General features: G+C 45.6%; 1 protein-coding gene across 1 annotated transcript in view; it reads left to right on the forward strand.

Moving 5' to 3' along the window:
• The window catches only part of LOC308374408 (ryanodine receptor 3), a gene marked incomplete at both ends in the record, with an annotated part of 180,276 nt that overhangs the window by 108,561 nt on the left and 51,715 nt on the right, over positions 1-20,000 (forward strand). Inside the window, 12 exons of the mRNA XM_080850185.1 lie at positions 3,214-3,487; positions 5,929-6,043; positions 8,748-8,877; positions 10,150-10,253; positions 11,125-11,260; positions 11,742-11,928; positions 12,434-12,542; positions 12,817-12,937; positions 14,416-14,585; positions 17,081-17,301; positions 17,772-17,862; positions 19,356-19,496. Coding sequence (XP_080706311.1) covers positions 3,214-3,487; positions 5,929-6,043; positions 8,748-8,877; positions 10,150-10,253; positions 11,125-11,260; positions 11,742-11,928; positions 12,434-12,542; positions 12,817-12,937; positions 14,416-14,585; positions 17,081-17,301; positions 17,772-17,862; positions 19,356-19,496 — 1,799 coding nt within the window. The remainder of the gene's footprint in view (positions 1-3,213; positions 3,488-5,928; positions 6,044-8,747; positions 8,878-10,149; positions 10,254-11,124; positions 11,261-11,741; positions 11,929-12,433; positions 12,543-12,816; positions 12,938-14,415; positions 14,586-17,080; positions 17,302-17,771; positions 17,863-19,355; positions 19,497-20,000) is intronic.

A 20,000-nucleotide genomic window follows, 5' to 3' on the forward strand; every position in this document is an offset into this window, starting at 1 on the left:
ATTGGCCAAGCCCATAAACTGGTTATTTATGACATGCCAGCCCGGCCTCTCTGATTAAGAGAGCTGTAGAGGGAAGGCCTGCTAATGTGACTCTACCTTCAGGCTACCATCCTCCCCATGTCAGAATACCTATCTGAAAGCCTTTACCTTCACTGAGTCCCCCATACCTCTGTAAATCTGTAGAGAACATGAAAGCAAAACCCAACTGGATAAACTATGTGTGTTAAACCGGTTCCATGGTAGGGTGCAGACATCGCAAGTGCTATGCTTATAACAGAGTGCCCTAATATAAACATGGCCACAACAAACACACCATCTCACTGGCTTACCATCCTGCCTTTCCCCCCTGTTTACTACTCCAGCCCCAGTCAGATGTGTCTCTACAGTGATTTCCCTCAGCTTTACACTCAGAAGCCAGTTTTGCAAAGCTAGAATCCGTGCTACTTCATCACAATATCTCATTCCTGGCAGTTCGACACCGGTGCTTGTGTATATGTGTGTGTGTTTGTGTGTGTGTGTGTGTGTGTGTGTGTGTGTGTGTGTGTGTTTGTACAAAGCGAAGCAAATGAGACAGTGTGCCTCCCTGGTTGTATCCAGGCAATCAGCGATGTTGACTCTCATGTTCCGGAACGCTCCGGCCCACCAGTGTCTCTGATTGGTCCTGTCGGTTATCGTTGCCGAGGCACCCGTCTCTGTTGAGCACAGGGAAATTGTTCCCCTTTCTCTGCTGTGACATGCATGTTAATTTGATGAATAGCACTGTACGTGTGAGAGTGTTTGTATGTGTTCACATGTGTGCGTGTTTGTGTGCATGTATGTTTTTGTTTGTATGTGTGCATCAGTGTTTATGTGTATGTATTTATTGTGTACATGTCTGTGTGTTTGAGTGTGGGTGTGTGTGCCTATGTGGGTGTGTGTGTCTGTGTGTTTGTGTTTGTGTGTGTGTGTGAGGTGTGTGTGTGTGTGTCTGTGTGTGTGTGGGTGTGTGTGCCTTTTTGTGTGTGTGGGTGTGTGTGTGTTTTCTGACTAATACTGACGCAGATGTTGCATGCACACCATCCTGAGCCTTAGAACTGAAGCCTTTAAGACAAGCTATCTCAATAGCCATCGTTCTAATGAGCCGCAGTCAATTGTGTGTTAATACCCGAGCCCTCAATGCGAACGTGATCCACCCCCCATGAGGCTTAGGAGCATTACATTACATTTTTAAGCACACACACACACACATATACACACTCACAATCACACATACACACACTTACTCACACACACATACATACACTTACTCACACACACATACAAACACACACAGTGGGTGGCATATTGATTTGGTTTTAATGAATCCTTGAGGACCACCTCTCATTATGGCTGTATGCAGAAATGACTCAGTGGGCCACCAGCTGTACAGCATGGTTCCTAGTAATACCCGTGTTTTCCTCCAAAAACCCATCATTTCACAATACCTATTCTACTCCATGGGAAGACATAATTGCTAGACTCGGGATTGATGCCTTTTTTATTCATCAATAATCAGAACCATTTCTCGATGATTATTGACGGAAATAAACAGGCGTCACTGCTACAACAAACCCTTAGAGTTTTTTTTACAATAACTTTCACACTCAATACCATGTCCTCTTTTTAAAACTTTTCAGGCAGTGTGCTTTACAAACATGCAGCTGAGCACATCAGCTAAGCTTTCATGAAAATGCAATACAACCACCGAAACACTTCACACAGCCATAACTATAGCAAATGCTTTCACCCAGCAGGACAACTGTGACATTCACAATGAATAAAAAAATGCAAACATTTGAAGCACTTAAAAGTACATATACTATGTGTTGCCGTATCTGCTGTTCTTATATAATTTAGTGTGGCAGATCAAAAACGCTAATTTCGTAAAAACACTGGTCTGGAAAAAATCTTACAGTACTGTTACAGCCCTCTGCAACATAAATGTCCTAGCATTTATGTGTTGACAATTGAAACATATTTCAGTTGGCTTAAATTCACTTTTTTAAGGCAAACTATTTTGTATTCTGTACCTTCTAGCTTTAATAACATTCCTAGCTCCTAATACCTGCGATTCCACGGACAGGTGAGATCATTAGATTATGGAAAATGACAGATGTACACACACACAGTGACGCACAACCTAACAACCGATTACTGTGATTGGGAAGACCAGGAGTGTTTAAGCGTCTAGAAACACTAGAAACACACCAATAGCGTGTCCCTTTGAGTTGCTTCAAAGGTGTCAATCGGAAGCGCTGAGAGCACGTTTAAGGTTGAACCTCTTTTCTTTCTGTGGACGGCTTCATTTGCATTACTGAGCCTGCCACTCAGTGGGTCCTTTGAATCGCACTCCTGCGCGGGTCTTTCGCTGGGTGACAGTGCTTCAAAGAGGGAGCAGCAGCACACTTCAAGTGCCGTCTTTTGACTGTGGGCCTAATAGAATAGAAGACAGCAGTGTTTGCACTGATGACTGATCCTCTCACCCCCCCTTTATACGCACATATGCATGCACATACACAGACACACACACACAGTTATGCACACACACACACGTACATTCAAACACACACAGACACACACATACTGTATGTATGTATGAACATGCACGCACGCACACGTGCACACACACGTGCACACACATACTCTCGCTGTTTGAAGAGCAGAGCTGTCTCTGTCTCTGGGGGCGGCTGACCTTCTAAAGGTCGCTCTCTGTAAAGCGCCCCCACAAGGTCAAAGGGTTGATCCCGCTACTTATTCGAGTGCTATCACTTCTCTCTAATAGCCTAAGCTCAGTTGGCTTTTATGGGCCCTTTTCTATTACCTGTGGGACTACCTGCTACAGCTGTTATCATATAGTATAGTCCAATCATTGTTATGGTTATTACTGCTATCCTGTCCATGCATCTGTAGTCACTGTATCACTGTCAGAGCAGAGCTGATGCCATTTTTGTGCACTAACTTCTCTAACATTGTAACCTTTTGTCAGGAGGTTTCACCTCGTGGCTGATGATATAGCTACACTTCTCTCATTAACTTGTGCTTTTGCTAATCTGTAAATTGTTGGAACAACTCTGTTGTGTTATTACTTCTTTACAACCCTTATATGTATGAAATCACTCTCATGAGCGTGTGGGTATTATCCCTGACTCCTCTTCACTCCTCCCCCTCCGCCCCCCCCCCCCACCCCCCGTGCAGCGAACCTGAAGGAGCTGATCTCCCAGACGATGGTGAGCTGGGCACAGGAGAGCCACATCCAGGACCCAGAGCTGGTGCGCGTGATGTTCAGCCTGCTGCGGCGGCAGTACGACAGCATCGGCGAGCTGCTCCGGGCCATGAGGAAGAGCTACACCATCAGCGCCTCCTCCGTGCAGGACACCATCCACCTGCTGGCCTCGCTCGGCCAGATCCGCTCGCTGCTCAGCGTGCGCATGGGCAAGGAGGAGGAGCAGCTCATGATTGACGGCCTGGGGTGAGAGATCACACACGCACAAACACACACACACACACAGGGGAAGAGAGAGAGAGGAGGAAAAAACGCACAAGATTGCACACAATCCCACATTTAAAAAAGAAAATATCCACAAATCTGAGCATATCTCACATCCACATACACATCAGTGATTCTTGAGATAAGGGACAAAACAGGTTTTGATTTTCCCAAAAAATATTTGGATAACTTCCAAAATATATGATTACATTTCTGTCAAATGAAGTTTTGTCTATCCAAACATGTTTTGGTTCAACCTCCCAGTTGTATATTTTTTATGTTAATTGAATGTTTGCTGGGTCAGCACTTGATTTTTGTCAACACCATCATAAACATAAATAGACTTATGGAAATGATTTTAAATGATCTTATCAGAAATGTTTGTACTCATTAGTTTTCCCAGTTCCCCTTATAATGTACACAGGTCTTTAAATCATTAAAAACAAAAGTGTAGAGCCAAAGAAGTCAATGTTAAATGAGTAGAATTGAAATCATACCACGAATTACATTTGTCTTTAACCTTCAGATTTAACAGAGACATTTTTAAGCATTAAAAATACACATCTACATTGGAAATGTGTTAGTCTTTGAACAAATATCCTTCAAGGAATGAAACAGATACCATTTTTTTTTTAAACTATAAAATACTATATCTGAAGGAGTTGACACTCTATATATAAACTAGATTTAATTCGACACATGAAACTGAAATAGCAATAAAAATCCATAGGAAGTGATATTTTTGGCATAAACAGCATTAAAATGATTAAAATGGACACTAAAATGGCCTTAGTCAACACCATCAGAGAAAGTCAACTCCATCAGACACAAATGTTGATGGTGTTTGATGGTGTTTTGATGGTGTTGACGTCTGATGGTGTTGACAAAAAAAGTACATTTCTCCTTATATCACACAAGATTCTCACAGGAGCCATCTTGTTTATCATCTGTTGATCATGGTCCAGCCAATCTATATAAATATACACTAGATTGCAGAACATTTTACTCTAATGTTGACTCTTTAGACATTTTGGAGTTGATACGCTATGGTTGTGACGTGTGCATATTAGTAAATAGATATGAAAAACAAAGTATTATTAAAAACTTACCAGAGCTCAAATTTTCTCATGTCACCAGGAAGACCAAGGAGGAAGGAAAGGGGTCCTTTGAGTTAATGCTGTCCTAAATTATTCCTGATTTTTTCCCCAATTTAAAAAAGTCTGATGGTGTTGACGAAAACTCTGGACACATGTTCAACTGACCAGAAAGTATATTAAAAATGTTTCAAAATTATTTGTTTTAATGTCTGTGAAATAAATACTATGTTATTTACATATGATATAGATAAAGTTAAATTTTATGTCACTTTTCAGACTTTTTAAAGCATTGGAGTGTGATGTGACCTGCTTTCGGACATGGGTTTTTGGAGGCACTGGTCACATATCACATCATTTAGAATAAAAACTAAATGTTAGACAACAACAAAACACACTTTGTTGTGCTACCCTTTTCCTGTTGATGAGATTGGTGAGGCTTTTTAAAACATATTATGTACATTTTAAGATGAAAAACTGTGATTTATGTCCCGGACATGTTTTGTCCCAGGTCTCAAGAATCACTGACATGCACACACATCCACACTCACACACACTTTTACAATCATCCAATTATGAGACACAGACACAGGCAGAGACACATGAGCATATGCCCAGTTTCTTGCATTATGGGCGCAATACTCTTCCACCCGTGCATATGCACATATGCAAAGGTACATGTGTGCTGGAATGTACTGTACTGTGTAGATCCATTGGACATGCACGTTAAACCAACTCCCACCCACACGCTCTTTTAAAAGGCCCGTCATCCCACACCAAAACCTGTAGTAGAGATATTTAATTTCGGCGTCTTAATTGGCAGGCGCGAGGAAACCCGCTGGTAAGGGAATGTAAGTGGCCCAGAATGAAATAATTGAAATAATTAGCGTAGCAGTTTGCAGCGAAAGCCACGACATCCAACTGAGCCCACTGTCTCCACTTTCACAGTCCCACACGCCTCTGCTCAACGTGCGCCATGTCTTTTATAATACTATCCTGTTCCCACTTAGTGGAACAGCAGTCCACCAGGCTGAGCCTTTTCCCAAACCTAAACGCAGTAAAGACAACATTGTGTTCCCCAATAAAGTAACTCTGTATGTCATTTACGTGTTTTGGTGGTCAGCGTAATTATTCAAGTTCCTACCTACATGTTCTCTTTTTATCTAGCTCTATCTGTCTATCTTCCATCTCTCATCTACTTCATTACCCGTAGGTTCTGTCCTGTAATGTCATCTTACTAATAGCTAGGCCAGTCTCTCTAGCCTAAAAGTACAAGCAGCTTGCAGCAGTCAAAGAGAATAATGAAACTCTATGTCTTTTCCTCTTCAGGGATATCATGAACAACAAGGTGTTCTACCAGCACCCCAACCTGATGCGAGTGCTGGGTATGCATGAGACCGTCATGGAGGTCATGGTCAACGTGCTGGGGGGAGGCAAATCCCAGGTACCCCTTAGCTCATCTTTGCTCTTCTCTTCTCCTTTCTTCTCTTCTCTATTCTCCTCTTTTCTCTTTTTCTTCTCTCCTCTCCCCTCCTCTCATTGTCTCCTCTTCTCTCTTCTTCTCTTTTCTCGTCTATCTCTACTATTCTAGTTTGTTTGGATTTTGTTTGGCCTGGGTGACATTCTCATACCCCTTTGTGTCTGTGTTGTATACAGTTCTTCATCCATTTATGTCGTCTGGTGTGCCATAACAGCATCCACTTCTCCTCTTGAGCCCGACCTTACCTTTCCCCTTGAGTTCCTACACAGGCACCAGGGCCGGTCTACTTGGCATGAACACACTCTGGCTGGAGGTTATATGAGAACTTATACTTCACTGCACTCTAAAGGCTCAGTGTGTAAGGCTGCTGCGAGTGTGGATGCACACATGCAGAGATCAAGCCAAGGCCCAGTAAAGACTGTGCCTTTATTTGGAAGGGTAGCGTTACTGTGTGTGCTTGTGATGAGATCAGGCCAAGGCGCAATGAAGACTACACCTCTGTGGTTCAGTGTGTAGGGTGACTGTGAGTGTGAGTGGGTACACGTGGAGCCATCAGGGCAGTGAAGACTGCACACTGTGCCTTTTCATTTGAAATTAAATGGACTAAACCTGTGGCTCGTTGCGTAATTAACACAGGTCACTGCCCTATTACCATAAATTGCCGTTTTCACAACTGATCGGAATTGATCACGGGCGTAATTGAACGGAATCATGGATCCGCTGACCGATATTAAAAGGCATCAAAAGTTTTGCGATCAGGAAATAGATATACATGGTAATGAAATATCATTGTGCAGAGAGATAATACAGGGCTGTAATACAGGGCAGTAACTCACGACTCAGACTATTTGTGGAGCTGTAACAAACAGATTGAATAGTGTGGCAGGCTTTGCCACATAGGGAAGAGGATGAAGTGAAAAAGCAATGGCAAGACATAAAAAGAGAAACAAGGGTAAAGGTTTCTTTAAACATGGCGCGAAATGAGCAAATCTGGTGCTGGGAATACTGCTTCCATTGTTTCTGGAAGTTTCTCTTACTCACACATCTAATGCTTTATCAGGAGTACACCTGCTTTTTAAAATCAGCTGGTTTCCACCCCAAAACAGACGTGCTGCCCCCTGCAGTGTCCATACATACAACGGAATATGTGCTTTTATCCATGTGTGGTCAGTTCGTACATCCTATCCCATGTTTTTAGGCGCACGTTGCAACGAAATGTTGCGCAAGACGGCCACTAACGTGTTAGTACCTCTGCCCCTCAGTCTGTTAGGCTACTGTGAGTGTGAGTGTGTTAAGGTGCCGCCAGGCTGGAGCCCAGTACGGAACCATGTGGGGCTGGGTCCTAATTGGACTGGCTGGGCCTTTGGGCAGCTGTTGGCAGGAGTGGGCAGGAGTTGCATTAGGCTGTAATTAGAGAGTTGTGCTGAAATGCCACTGGTGAAGGTTAATGATATAAATAAGCAGACAGCCTTATGGGTGGCTAGAATCTGCATCTCTTTCTTTCTTTCGCTCTCTGTTTATCCTCTACATGTTTTCTTTGTAGGTTCGCATCTCTTTCTACCCCATCCCCTTTTTACTCTCTCGTATTCACTCTCATTCTGTCTCTCTCTCTTTTTCTCTGTCTGTCTATCTGTCTTCCTTTCACTCCTCTAGACATTGTCTTTCTCTTACACACACACACACACACACACACACAGACACACACACACAGACACACACACACACACACACACACACACACACACTTTTCCTCCCCCTATTTCTCTTTCTTTCTCTCTCCACCCCATTTTCTCTCCTGCCTCCACTCTATCACTGTCTCTCTGCCTCTCTGTCTCCCTCTCTTTCTGTATATCTCTCTCTCCCTCTCTTTCAGTATCTCTCTCTGTCCATCCTCTCTCCCTGAGCTGGCCTGGGTGGGGGGTGGGGGGTGTGATTGGGTCCTGGGGAGGCTGATTCCCCTATTCCCACCTGGTCTTCTGGCTGCACTCCCTCACACCCAGAAAATATATACATATATATATGTGTGTGTGTGTGTGTGTGTGTGTGTATGCATGAGTATGTGTGTCTGTGTTCCTATCTGTGAATGTCTGCATCAATGTTTGTGTGTATTTATGTATTTGTGTGTGTGTGTGTGTGTGTGTGTTTGTGTGCGTGCGTGCGTGCGTGCGTGTGTGTGTGTGTGCGTGTGTGCGTGGTGTATGGAATGTCTCATCAGGCCTTTTTAGGGATCAATTGTGGTGAGCCTGTGATTTATGGCTCCACCCTTAACAGAGAGCACACATTAATTAGAGCAGGCAGAGGCTGGTCATAACCCTGTGCGCTGTGTTTAAGAGAATGCCGGGGATGCCGCCCAGCCTCTCTCTCTCTTCCTACCACTCCGCCGGGCGCTACCGTCAAATCTAGCCAAGCCCTGGGTTGATGCCTGATTTATGTGTCGTCATTAGAGTCCATTGATTTGACCTTAAAATTGAATTGAGGAGATCATTCTCTGTGACAGTTTTTAAAAAGCAATATTTATTGTTCGGTCCTGAGGAGGAAAGTCTATAAGGCCATGATGTATGTGTGTTATTGGAAGGGTAGTAGGGAGGATGAGAGGCTCTCTCTTTCTCTTTTTCCCTCTTTCTGCCTTTAAAAAAGGAATGTCCCTCTTTCTTTCTCTCCATAGGAAATCGCTTTCCCAAAGATGGTGGCCAGCTGCTGTCGTTTTCTCTGCTACTTCTGTCGAATCAGCCGGCAGAACCAGAAGGCCATGTTTGACCATCTCAGCTACCTGCTGGAGAACAGCAGTGTTGGCCTGGGTAAATGGCATCTCTGCGTGTAAACACACACACACACACACACTCACACAAAGACTGAACAGCTGATACATGCAACACATACATGTGCTTTTTGCTGGTACTTGACAGACTTTCCTCTGAAAAGAGTGTAAACGGTCAATGTAATCGTCAGTGAATGTGTCATAAGCATTCACATTCACATAAGCTGTGTGTGTGTGTGTGTGTGTGTGTGTGTGTGTGTGTGTGTCTGTGTGTGTGTGTGTGTGTGTGTGTCTGTGTGTGTGAGTGCATGTGTGTTGGCGTGTATGAGTGTGTGTCTGTGTGTGTGAGTGCATGTGTGTTGGCGTGTATGAGTGTTTGTCTGTGTGTTTGTGTGTGTGAAAGATCTAGAAATAGCTTCATAGGTTACAGAGAGAATGTGTGCAGACAGGGCATGTGTTCAAATGTGTGTATGACTGGCTCTGACTGTGTTAATGCGTGCATTTTGGTGTGTATGAGTATGTGTGTGCTTGGGCAAGTGAGTGTATTTCAGTGACTGTGTTTGAGTGTGTCTATGCGTATGTGTGTGTGGGTTTTTTTCTGGGTTTGTGTGTGTCTGTGTGCGTGTGTGTGTGTGTGTGTGTGTGTGTGTGTGTGTGTGTGTGTGTGTGTGTGTGTGTGTGTGTGTGTGTGGTGCATGTGTGTTGGCGTGTATGAGTGTGTGTGTGTGTGTGTGTGTGTATGTGTGTCTGTCTGTGTGTGTGTGTATGTGTCTGTGTGAGTGAGTGCATGTGTTGGCATATATGTGTGTGTGTGTGTGTGTGTGTGAGTGTGTGTATGTGCATGCACAGTGACTCATTAGATGCTGCTGCTGTGAGCTCCTACTGTGTGCACCTGTACTCTCAGAGGTCAAGGACACTGAGGACATGTGTGACGCACAGCGCTAATGTACTCTCCTCCTATCCTCCTCAAGACATTTAAAGATGGGCCCTTAATTGCCTTAAAGGTCTCTGGGATGTGTGTACTGGAGCATTGTTCAGGAAGCGTAAAGCTGTTATTTTCACTGAAATTCTTTCTGGATGCTTTTTGGAATAGAAGTGGAAATACTGCCCCCTGCTGTTTTTGACTGGCACAAATTTTTACACAAACTGTTTCTGCAAGTGAGAAACACTGAGACGAGAGTTTTTGTGGAGATGTAAGGTTGTTCATAACAGTTGTGTGTTTGTGTGTTTGTGTGTGTGTGTGTGTGTGTGTGTGTGTGTGTGTGTGTGTGTGTGTGTGTGTGTGTGTGTGTGTGTGTATCTTCCTTCCCAGCCTCTCCCTCCATGAGGGGATCTACTCCTCTAGATGTTGCTGCCTCCTCAGTGATGGACAACAATGGCTTGGCCTTGGCCCTGGAGGAGCCCGACCTTGATAAGGTTCGTGTTTGTGTGTGTGTTTGCATATCTTTAGGTGTGTATAGGCATTTCTATAAAATATATTTTGGCCAAACTTTAAACCAGCGTTGCGAGTGCCCATTGCTCAGGTGTGTGTACGTCGTACACCCAACAAAGCAACCCAAATATGGAGCATCACGGACCAGACAATCTGAAACATTTCACCAGTTCATCTATTCACTCCTCTTTATACTCCAGTATGAGTCCTCCATCAGTCTCTCCTACCATCGCTCCACTTACCCCAGCGATCTCTCCTCTTACCCCAGCGATCTCTCCTCTTACCCCAGCGATCTCTCCTCTTACCCCAGCGATCGCTCCTCTTACCCCAGCGATCTCTCCTCTTACCCCAGCGATCGCTTCTCTTACCCCAGCGATCTCTCCTCTTACCCCAGCGATCTCTCCTCTTACCCCAGCGATCTCTCCTCTAACCCCAGCGATCGCTACTCTTACCCCAGCGATCTCTCCTCTTACCCCAGCGATCGCTCCTCTTACCCCAGCGATCTCTCCTCTTACCCCAGCGATCTCTCCTCTTACCCCAGCGATCGCTCCTCTTACCCCAGCGATCTCTCCTCTTACCCCAGCGATCGCTTCTCTTACCCCAGCGATCTCTCCTCTTACCCCAGCGATCTCTCCTCTTACCCCAGCGATCGCTCCTCTTACCCTAGCGATCACTCCTCTTACCCCAGCGATCGCTCCTCTAACCCCAGCTATCGCTCCTCTTACCCCAGCGATCTCTCCTCTAACCCCAGCGATCTCTCCTCTTACCCCAGCGATCGCTCCTCTTACCCCAGCGATCTCTCCTCTTACCCCAGCGATCTCTCCTCTTACCCGTGTGTTCCTCTGTGTGCCTCAGGTGGTGACGTACCTGGCCGGGTGTGGTCTGCAGAGCTGCCCCATCCTGCTGGCCAAAGGCTACCCTGACATCGGCTGGAACCCCATCGAGGGGGAGCGCTACCTCTCCTTCCTCCGATTCGCAGTGTTTGTAAATGGTACAGACGCTTTATCAATATCTGCACAGTAATAAGTGAAATAACTGTACACACACACACACACACACACACACACACACACACACACACACACACACACTCATATGCACACTGACAGACACACAAACAAACGCACTCATTCACTCAAACATACACACACACACCTATGAAGTAAATAAACAATAGTGTTTACAAAATAACTGTGCACCCACTGATAAGCCAAATACCTCTCCTCACACTGATAAGCATAAGGGCAGAATGTACAGGGTGAGATAACACTGTTGTGTACCTTTAAATTGTAAGCTGTATTCACCAGTAAGTGGATTTGAAGGACGGGTAAATAGAAAAGCATGCTGTGCATTCTTTCTTTTTTAAAGTTGTGTGTTGTATGCGTTGTATGCGTGTGTACGCGTGTGTGTGTGTGTGTGTGTGTGTGTGTGTGTGTGTGTGTGTGTGCGTGTGTGTGTGTGTTCCTCCCCAGGAGAGAGTGTGGAGGAGAACTCCAGTGTGGTGGTGAAGCTGTTGATTCGGCGGCCAGAGTGTTTTGGCCCCGCTCTGCGAGGGGAGGGGGGTCACGGGTTGCTAGCGGCGATGAAGGAGGCCATAAAGATCTCAGAGAACCCCGCGCTAGACCTGCCCAGTAGTGCCCAGGGCATCAGCTCTGACGCGTAAGACCTCCACACAGCATCCCAACCACGCTTTACATTCTCCATGTCTCTCTCTTGCACTCTCTCTCTCTCTCTGTCTCTCTCTCTTTCTCTCACACTCACTCACTCTCTCTCACACACTCTCATTCACTCTCTCTCTCTCTCTCTCTCTCTCTCACACTCACTCACTCTCACTCAGTCACTCTCTCATTCTCTCTCACTCACTATCTCACTCTCACTCTCACTCTCACTCTCTATCACTCTGTCTCTCACGCTCTCACTCACTCTCCCTCTTCCTCTCCTCACCTCACCTCATCTCTTCCCTACTGACTCTATACATCTCTCTGTCTCTCACTCACCATGTCTCACCGTGTCTCTGTCACTGTCTTTCACCCCCTTGACCTTTTCTCCTTCACTCACCTCTGTCTGCCTTCCTGTTTCTCTGTTTCTCAATCTTTTTCTGTTCCTCTTTCATCTGACTGTCTGTCTGATGTTCTCTCCTTGTGTCTGTTGCTGTGTATTTCAGGTCTACTGAGGATGACGAGGAGGAAGAGGTGGTGCACATGGGCAACGCCATCATGTCCTTCTACTCGGCCCTGATCGACCTGCTGGGACGCTGTGCACCAGAGATGCACGTCAGTCTCACCAACACTAGTTATCTCTCTGTGTCTGTGTCTGTGTCTGTGTCTGTGTCAAATTAAGTGTATAATCCATTTTTGGTGATAATCCTTATGTTTGGGGATGAAGCTTTTTTCATCTAAGCTGATTTCTATTTGGAGTTTGCAATCAACATCTTTAAAGTTGACTTGTCAATTTAAATGGAAGTCAAAATTGATAAATAACACACCAGTTTTTTTTGTAATTAATGAAATCAGGTAATAAATAATCAGGTGATTGTCTGTACCACAGCTCATTAACAAAGGCAAAGGGGAAGCACTGAGGATCCGTGCCATCCTTCGATCCCTGGTGCCCACTGAAGACCTGGTTGGCATCATCAGCATACCCCTGAAGATGTCCGTCGTCAACAAAGGTTGGTTGGAAGCCGCCTTGGGTCTGTGTCATCCATGCCCCTACATAGTGCCTGTGAAGTCTAATTCATGTCAAACATTAACGCTTTAAACTGAAGAATGTATAATGGGTCCAGGTGGTCTTTATGTAGTAGGCTATATTACTGCAGTATATGAGTCAGCCCAAAAACCTGCATGTTCGTAGCACTATAAGTCTATAAGTTAACTCTAGTAAACTTTAGTCAACAGTTACTAACAGCTGATCTCCAGGAGTTTGATTAGGTAACTCAGGTATATTATACTATGTCTATAAGTTAACTTTAGTCAACAGTTACTAACAGCTGATCTCCAGGAGTTTGATTAGGTAAATCAGGTATATTATACTATGTCTATAAGTTAACTTTAGTCAACAGTTACTAACAGCTGATCTCCAGGAGTTTGATTAGGTAAATCAGGTATATTATACTATGTCTATAAGTTAACTCTAAATAACAGTAAAGGTATTGTTTTTCCCTAAGGCATTGTTGTGCCATGACCTTGGTAGCTGAAAGAGAGCGAGCGTTTGGGACCTGTATCCCTGGCTGGTGATGCAGGTCTCTGGAGTGCGCAGCCTGTTGGTGCAGTGCTGTTAGCTGTTGGGGTCCGCTCCGCTCAGCTCGGCTCCGCTCTGCTGCAGTGCTCACACTCTGCAACACTCCATCTGTGCTCGGCTTTTTCCTTCACCATAGCGACTCACCACCGCTCGTAACCAGGAACCAGGCACCTTAGGAACACGCTTGGCTGAGGGGTAGATCCCCTCCTGTGAATCCTGCTTCTAAAGAGATCGCGCTCGCTCTGCCGTCTGTAGGTCTGTGACGCTACTGTGTGTGCTGCGCGAGACTCTGGTCTGTCAGGCAGCCAGGACCAGCAGCGCCGAGCCGGGCCTCATCAGCAGACCAGTGCTGGAGCTGAGCTGGGCCACATGCAGGGAGTACACAGGAGCTCTTACAGCAGAGGAGAAGCATGGAGAGAGAGATTGAGAGGGAGAGAGATAGAGAGAGAGAGAGAGATGGAGGGATGCTGAGAGGGGAGAGGGAAAAGAAGGGAGGGAGAATGACAGAGAGGAGGTGAACAAGTTGTAACTGTTAATGAATGCCCAGCTATCACTATCTGAATGCTTTTGTCCCTGAAGTCAATGCCGTTCCCCAGTCTTTCACTTCTTTTCTTTCTTGCTTGTTTGTATCCATCTATCTACCTATCTATCTACCTATCTACCTATCTATCTATCTATCTATCTATCTATCTATCTATCTATCTATCTATCTATCTATCTATCTATCTATCTATCCATCTATATATCGTTCTATCTATCTATCTATCTATCGTTCTATCTATCTATATATATATTTGTCTATCTATCTTTATATCTATTTATCTATCTATCATTATATCTATTTATCTCTCTATCTATCTATCTATATATCTCTTATTTCTTTCTCCTTCTCTTTTCGGCCTGTGTCAGATGGCACTGTGACAGAGCCGGACATGTCGGCCAGTTTCTGTCCAGACCACAAGGCACCGATGGTTCTGTTCCTGGACCGTGTGTACGGCATCGAGGACCAGGCCTTCCTGCTGCACCTGCTGGAGGTGGGCTTCCTGCCGGACCTGCGTGCATCCGCATCGCTCGACACGGTGAGACTCCCAGTGCAGTCCAGCATTCACACACACACACACACACCCACACACACACGCACATACACACACACACACATACAAACACACACACATACCCACACACAATCACACACTCACACACACACACACACCCACACACACACACACACACACACACACACACACACACACACACACACAAACACACACACACTCACACATACGTGCACCAGCACAGACACACACACACACAAGCACATGCACACAAACATACTTTCACACACAAACACACACATATACAGTGACACAGACATAAACACACTGAGATGGGCACACAAACAGGCAGAAAAACACACAAACCCACAGAAAAACACACCAACAAAAACACGTAAAGCACACACACACTCACACTCAGCCACATTCACACACACACACACTCAAACAAGAACACACACAAACACACACACACACACACACACACACACACACACACACGGCAGCAGATGTACAGACAAAATGAATTCAAATGGTCACCACAGAAATGTCTACAGTGATGGACGGCATAAACACTGCCACTGCCTGGCTAGAGCAGGAGATGAGATACGGTTCCTCTCTCCTCCTTTATCTGCATTCCACATCACTCACTTCTTCCCTCCTTTCTCAAATCCCCCTCGGCTTCCTCACGGCCTGATTACTTCAGATGTCAAATCCAAGTGTAATTACTGAGGAGTGTCACCAAACTGCCCTCTGTTAACACAACCGACCTGTGCACCACCTTAGTGCAGCGAAACAACAGCTGCCACAGGAAAGCTGCAAAAACACCAAACTAAGGATGGTGATCGCTCTTTGACTCGCCAGAGGAGGAGGAGAATAATTACACTGCAATGGTGCGAGATGCTAGGATATGCAATAGATATGACTACTAAACCAGAAAATTGTGCTCCACAAAAACAAAACAAAACAGCAAAAAAAAAAGCATAAAAAAACAAACACAGTGTGAAAGCAGTCACCCACCCGCAGGTAATTTCCATATTGAACCCTGAATGTCACCCTGTGTGTTTCTATGGGCTGGGGTTTAGACTGCAGAGTTTCACTGGGTTTTCCATCTGTGGGAGAGACTCTGTGCTGACAAACAGAGTGGGTTTGGAATCAGACTGATTCAGACCTCTATTGACTGAGAGGGTGACTCAGTCCTCAAAGTAATCTCCTGGAGAACTCTATTATGTAGTCTTGTTGTTGTTCTTCCTGTTGGAAAGCTATTTCAGGAGAGGGTTACCTGGGTGATTCCATTTGACAAGTCTGACATGCTGAGTGTTTCTTGTGCCTTTCCTCTGCTTGTTTTTCATGCAGTTTTTTCTTTCTTTCTTTTCTTTTTTGACTTGGGCATCAGCGTGCAGCATCAGTGCTCAGTGTTAATGTGTGGAGGGCTAAGAATAGGCCTTAATCCCACGGCTGCCACCATGTTCCCAGGCAGACGCTTCGCTTCGCTCCGCGCCGCGCTGTGCCGCTCTTTGATCCGGCGGCGACAAGCGTGAGGGGATCATGTACTGAGGCCCTAATCCAGCAGTTAGCGCAGAGAAAGTTGGACGGATTCGCGTGAAATAGGAGACAGGGCGCAGGGGCAATCTCCGAGCCGTCACGGGTTTAGGAGATGATCTCAGGCAAAAGGAGTGCCTGTGTGTGTGTGTGTGCCTGTGTGTGTGTGTGTGTGTGTGTGTTTGTGTGTGAGAGAGAGAGTATGTGTGCGTGTCCCCGTGTAAGTGTGTGTGTGTGTGTGTGTTTGTGTAGTTGGGTCTCTGTGTTTATGTATGTACACAAATGCTGGCATGAATGAGTTGGCATGAGGTCTATCTCTTTCATCTGCCAGTGATCTTCCTGAAGCCCTTGACCTGTGGACTCGGTTTCTACTGGTGGCTTTGTAAAGATCTAAAGATTTTAAACATGACTAACTGCTGTCTCACTGACACCACCATGGCTTGCTAACCGCTAACTCAATGTTAAGTCCACCCAATCAAAGCCTCCCATTGCCAAATTAGCAGGGGAACTTTGCCCTTTCTACCAGAGCCTCCCTCCATACACCAGAACCCCCTTGCTCAGTACGCATGGATGATGTCATAAGCAGGCATCTCATACCCTCAGAGACCTAAAACACGTGTACACTCTCCCTCTGTAAATATAGCTGCTACTCAGGGTATTGTGGTTGCCTCAGGAGTGTGGTATTGTGCAGATACTTGAGAGATTGGTGAATATGAATCAGCTCAACAGAATCAAACAGACAGTGTCCTCTCTGCGTTTCCATGGTGACAGCATGCGTCCTGACGTGTCTGTGTGCCTATGTCTAACTGTGTTTTGTGTGTGTGTGTGTGTATACCTGTCTGTATGTGTGTGTTTGTGTATGTATGTGTGTGTGTATGTGTCCGCGTACCTGTCTGTATGCGAGTGTGTGTCTGTGTGTGTGTGTGTGTGTCTGTATGTGTATACCTGTCTGTGTATGTGTGTGTCTGTGTGTGTAGGACTCCCTGCGCACTACTGAGACGGCCCTGGCCATGAACCGCTACATCGGCTCCGCCATGCTGCCGCTGTTGACCCGCTGTGCTCCCCACTTCGCCGGCACTGAGCACCACGCCGCCCTCATCGACTCCACCCTGCACACCATCTACCGGCTGTCCAAGGGACGCTCACTCACCAAGGCCCAGAGGGACGCCATCGAGGAGTGCCTGCTTGCCATCTGCAAGTGAGTGAGACCTGCAAACACACACACACACACATACACACACACACACACACACAGACACAGACACACACACACACACACACACACACACACACACACACACACACAGACAGAAAAACACACGCACACACACTCTCACCCATAGTTTACTGGCCATCTGCCAGTAAGTGATCCATTGCTGGACAGAGAAAAAGACCAGTTGTTGTCCAGGCTAATGTGTTGCTGTTGGTACTGGCCAGTGTGTGGAAGTGATTACAGTCCCTGAGGTCTGTGCTCCCTCAGTGTTGTGTTGACTGTACTAACTGTAAGCAAACACATACACATACACCTTGGGCTCAGTAGAGATCATTTCATTGATGTCTATTTATTTTAGGTGCAACGATACCAATAGTTAGTCTGTTATGAGACTTTGGGAGGTGTGTGTGTTTGTTCTGTCTGGGTCATTGGTGTGTGTTTGTGTGTGTGTTCAGATACCTGAGACCTTCCATGCTGCAGCAGCTGCTAAGGCGTCTGGTGTTTGATGTGCCACTGCTGACGGAGTACTGCAAGATGCCTCTCAAGGTGAGGTGGCTTTCAACACACACACACACACACTTTTCAAAACCAAGACTTTAATGTCACTGAAGCTCCTGTCAGTCTCTTAAAGCTTACCGCCTCTCTCAGTAGTGTATGTCATGAATTGATATTGTGTTCCCCTGACGCTCTACCAAGTCGTCTTCTTCAACTTCAAACTTTTATTGACGTGTTTATACCCCACCCAGCAGAGCCGCCATTTGTCCTCCTCGTTGGCCCTTTCCCACCTCCCTCTCTGTGGTCTACTCCCTCCAGTATGAGTGCATACACATGTTCCATATGGGTCATCTAGCTCCAGGTTTTTAAGTCTCTTTTCCCCTCACTACCTCTACTACAAAAGCCCCCACACTCTGGGCTTTAGGCCTAAACTGTCTTTTTGCAGCTCAAACTGTCCCCTCCTCTTCTCCAACAGACAGCACCCCCCAGCAGATGTCATGTCTATTGCTGGTCTATGCTACTGTATCCACCTGAAGCCATAGCCCCCCTCCCCCCCAACCTTGCATCTCTGTAATCGTTGATTGCTGTCTGGGTTGGTGGTGGTGCCTTGCCCCTGTAGGGCCGTCTGCATGTTGTTTCTCAGGCTTGGGCTTTTTGTCCTCATTTGTCCCCTGCCTTTATGCCTCTCTAATGACACTGCGTGTCTGAGGCGGGCGCTGACAGCCCTGCTGTTTTATATGGGAGCGGTCAAGCTTGGGTGGAGGCGTGGAGGAACTTAATTAACTGCGTGTGTGTGTGTGTGTTGCACGCACAGACCTGGGTTCTGTGTGGCGTGGCGTTCAGGAGGAGGGGGAAAAAAGATTTCCAGTGTGTAGAAAGTAATGATGAGTGACTCCAAGGGAACAGGACATAAATACAACCCATGCACGACTGATGCTGGATTAGACTGACCTCCTGTACTGTGCTCCGCTACATTGGTTTGATTTGTGTGTGTGTGTGTTTGTGTGTGTATGTGTGCGTGTTTGTGTGTGTGTGTGTGTGTGTGTGTGTGTGTGTGTGTGTGTGTGTGTGTGTGTGTGTGTGTGTGTGTGTGTGTGTGTGTGTGTGTTTATGCGTGTGCGTCTGCGTGCGTGTGTGTGTGTGTTTTATGCAACCACCTAGGCATATCCCTTTGGCATCAGGGCCCTCCAGGTGATGTTGTCTTTCAAGAGTTTTCTAATCCAGTTCAGTGTTCCAATATTTCTCCAGACTCGTGTGACCCTGTTTTCTGTTTTAGTATTTCCTTAGGCATAGAACACTCTATCCCATTTAAGGTTCTAGAACCTTCTGTCATTCCTCAGTGCTCTCAAAGCCACACTTAGTGTACACAGATCCTTCCGAAACATTATACCCTACTTTGATGTTCTTTTGCTCTCCTATCTCAGTGCCCTTAGTTCCTTCCAGAACTTTCTATCCTCACCTCAGTACCCCTAAGAATACCTTGGTGTGTTGACGAGACCTGACCTGTTTGTGGGCACATACTTACACAGTAACTCTTCCCATAGTTGCTGACCAATCACTATGAGCAGAACTGGAAGTACTACTGCCTCCCGTCCGGCTCAGGCAACTATGGCTTGGCATCCGGAGAGGAGATTCTGCTCACCAAGAGGATCTTCTGGGGCATCTTCGACTCGCTGTCACAGAAGGTGAGCCAGACAGATCCAGATCATCACAAACGAACTAAAAAAGTGTATTAGTTAGCTTTAATTTTGTTTTAGTATAGTACTGAACTAATAATTACTAAAATTGGATAAAATGCGTACCAAGGTATAAAATATATGTTACCCATCTTTTAATTTCTTCGTTTAATTTGAAATTATTGAACGTTTGATGATTAGTTTTGACGCCTTCCTAAAGGCAGGGATTGTCATGTTCCTTGGGTATTGTATAGTTGTACCAGTTTCAGATGTTTAATTACATTTCTTTATATATTTAAAGCTTTAAAATTATAAACGAACAAACTGAAAACAACTGAAACAAATATTTGAATCCGCAGTACAAACAATACCAACAAAGTATGGGATATATAAAGCTATTGGCGAACGCCTCCTGCCTTTAGCAGGCCTGCCTCCCCTCCCCTTTAGTCTCTATAGCACATGAACATTAGGGCTCCATTCAAAGCTCCTCTCCCCTTTAGTCTATATAGGCAC

Source organism: Sprattus sprattus (assembly GCF_963457725.1).
Source record: "Sprattus sprattus genome assembly, chromosome: 13".
Taxonomy (NCBI): domain Eukaryota; kingdom Metazoa; phylum Chordata; class Actinopteri; order Clupeiformes; family Clupeidae; genus Sprattus; species Sprattus sprattus.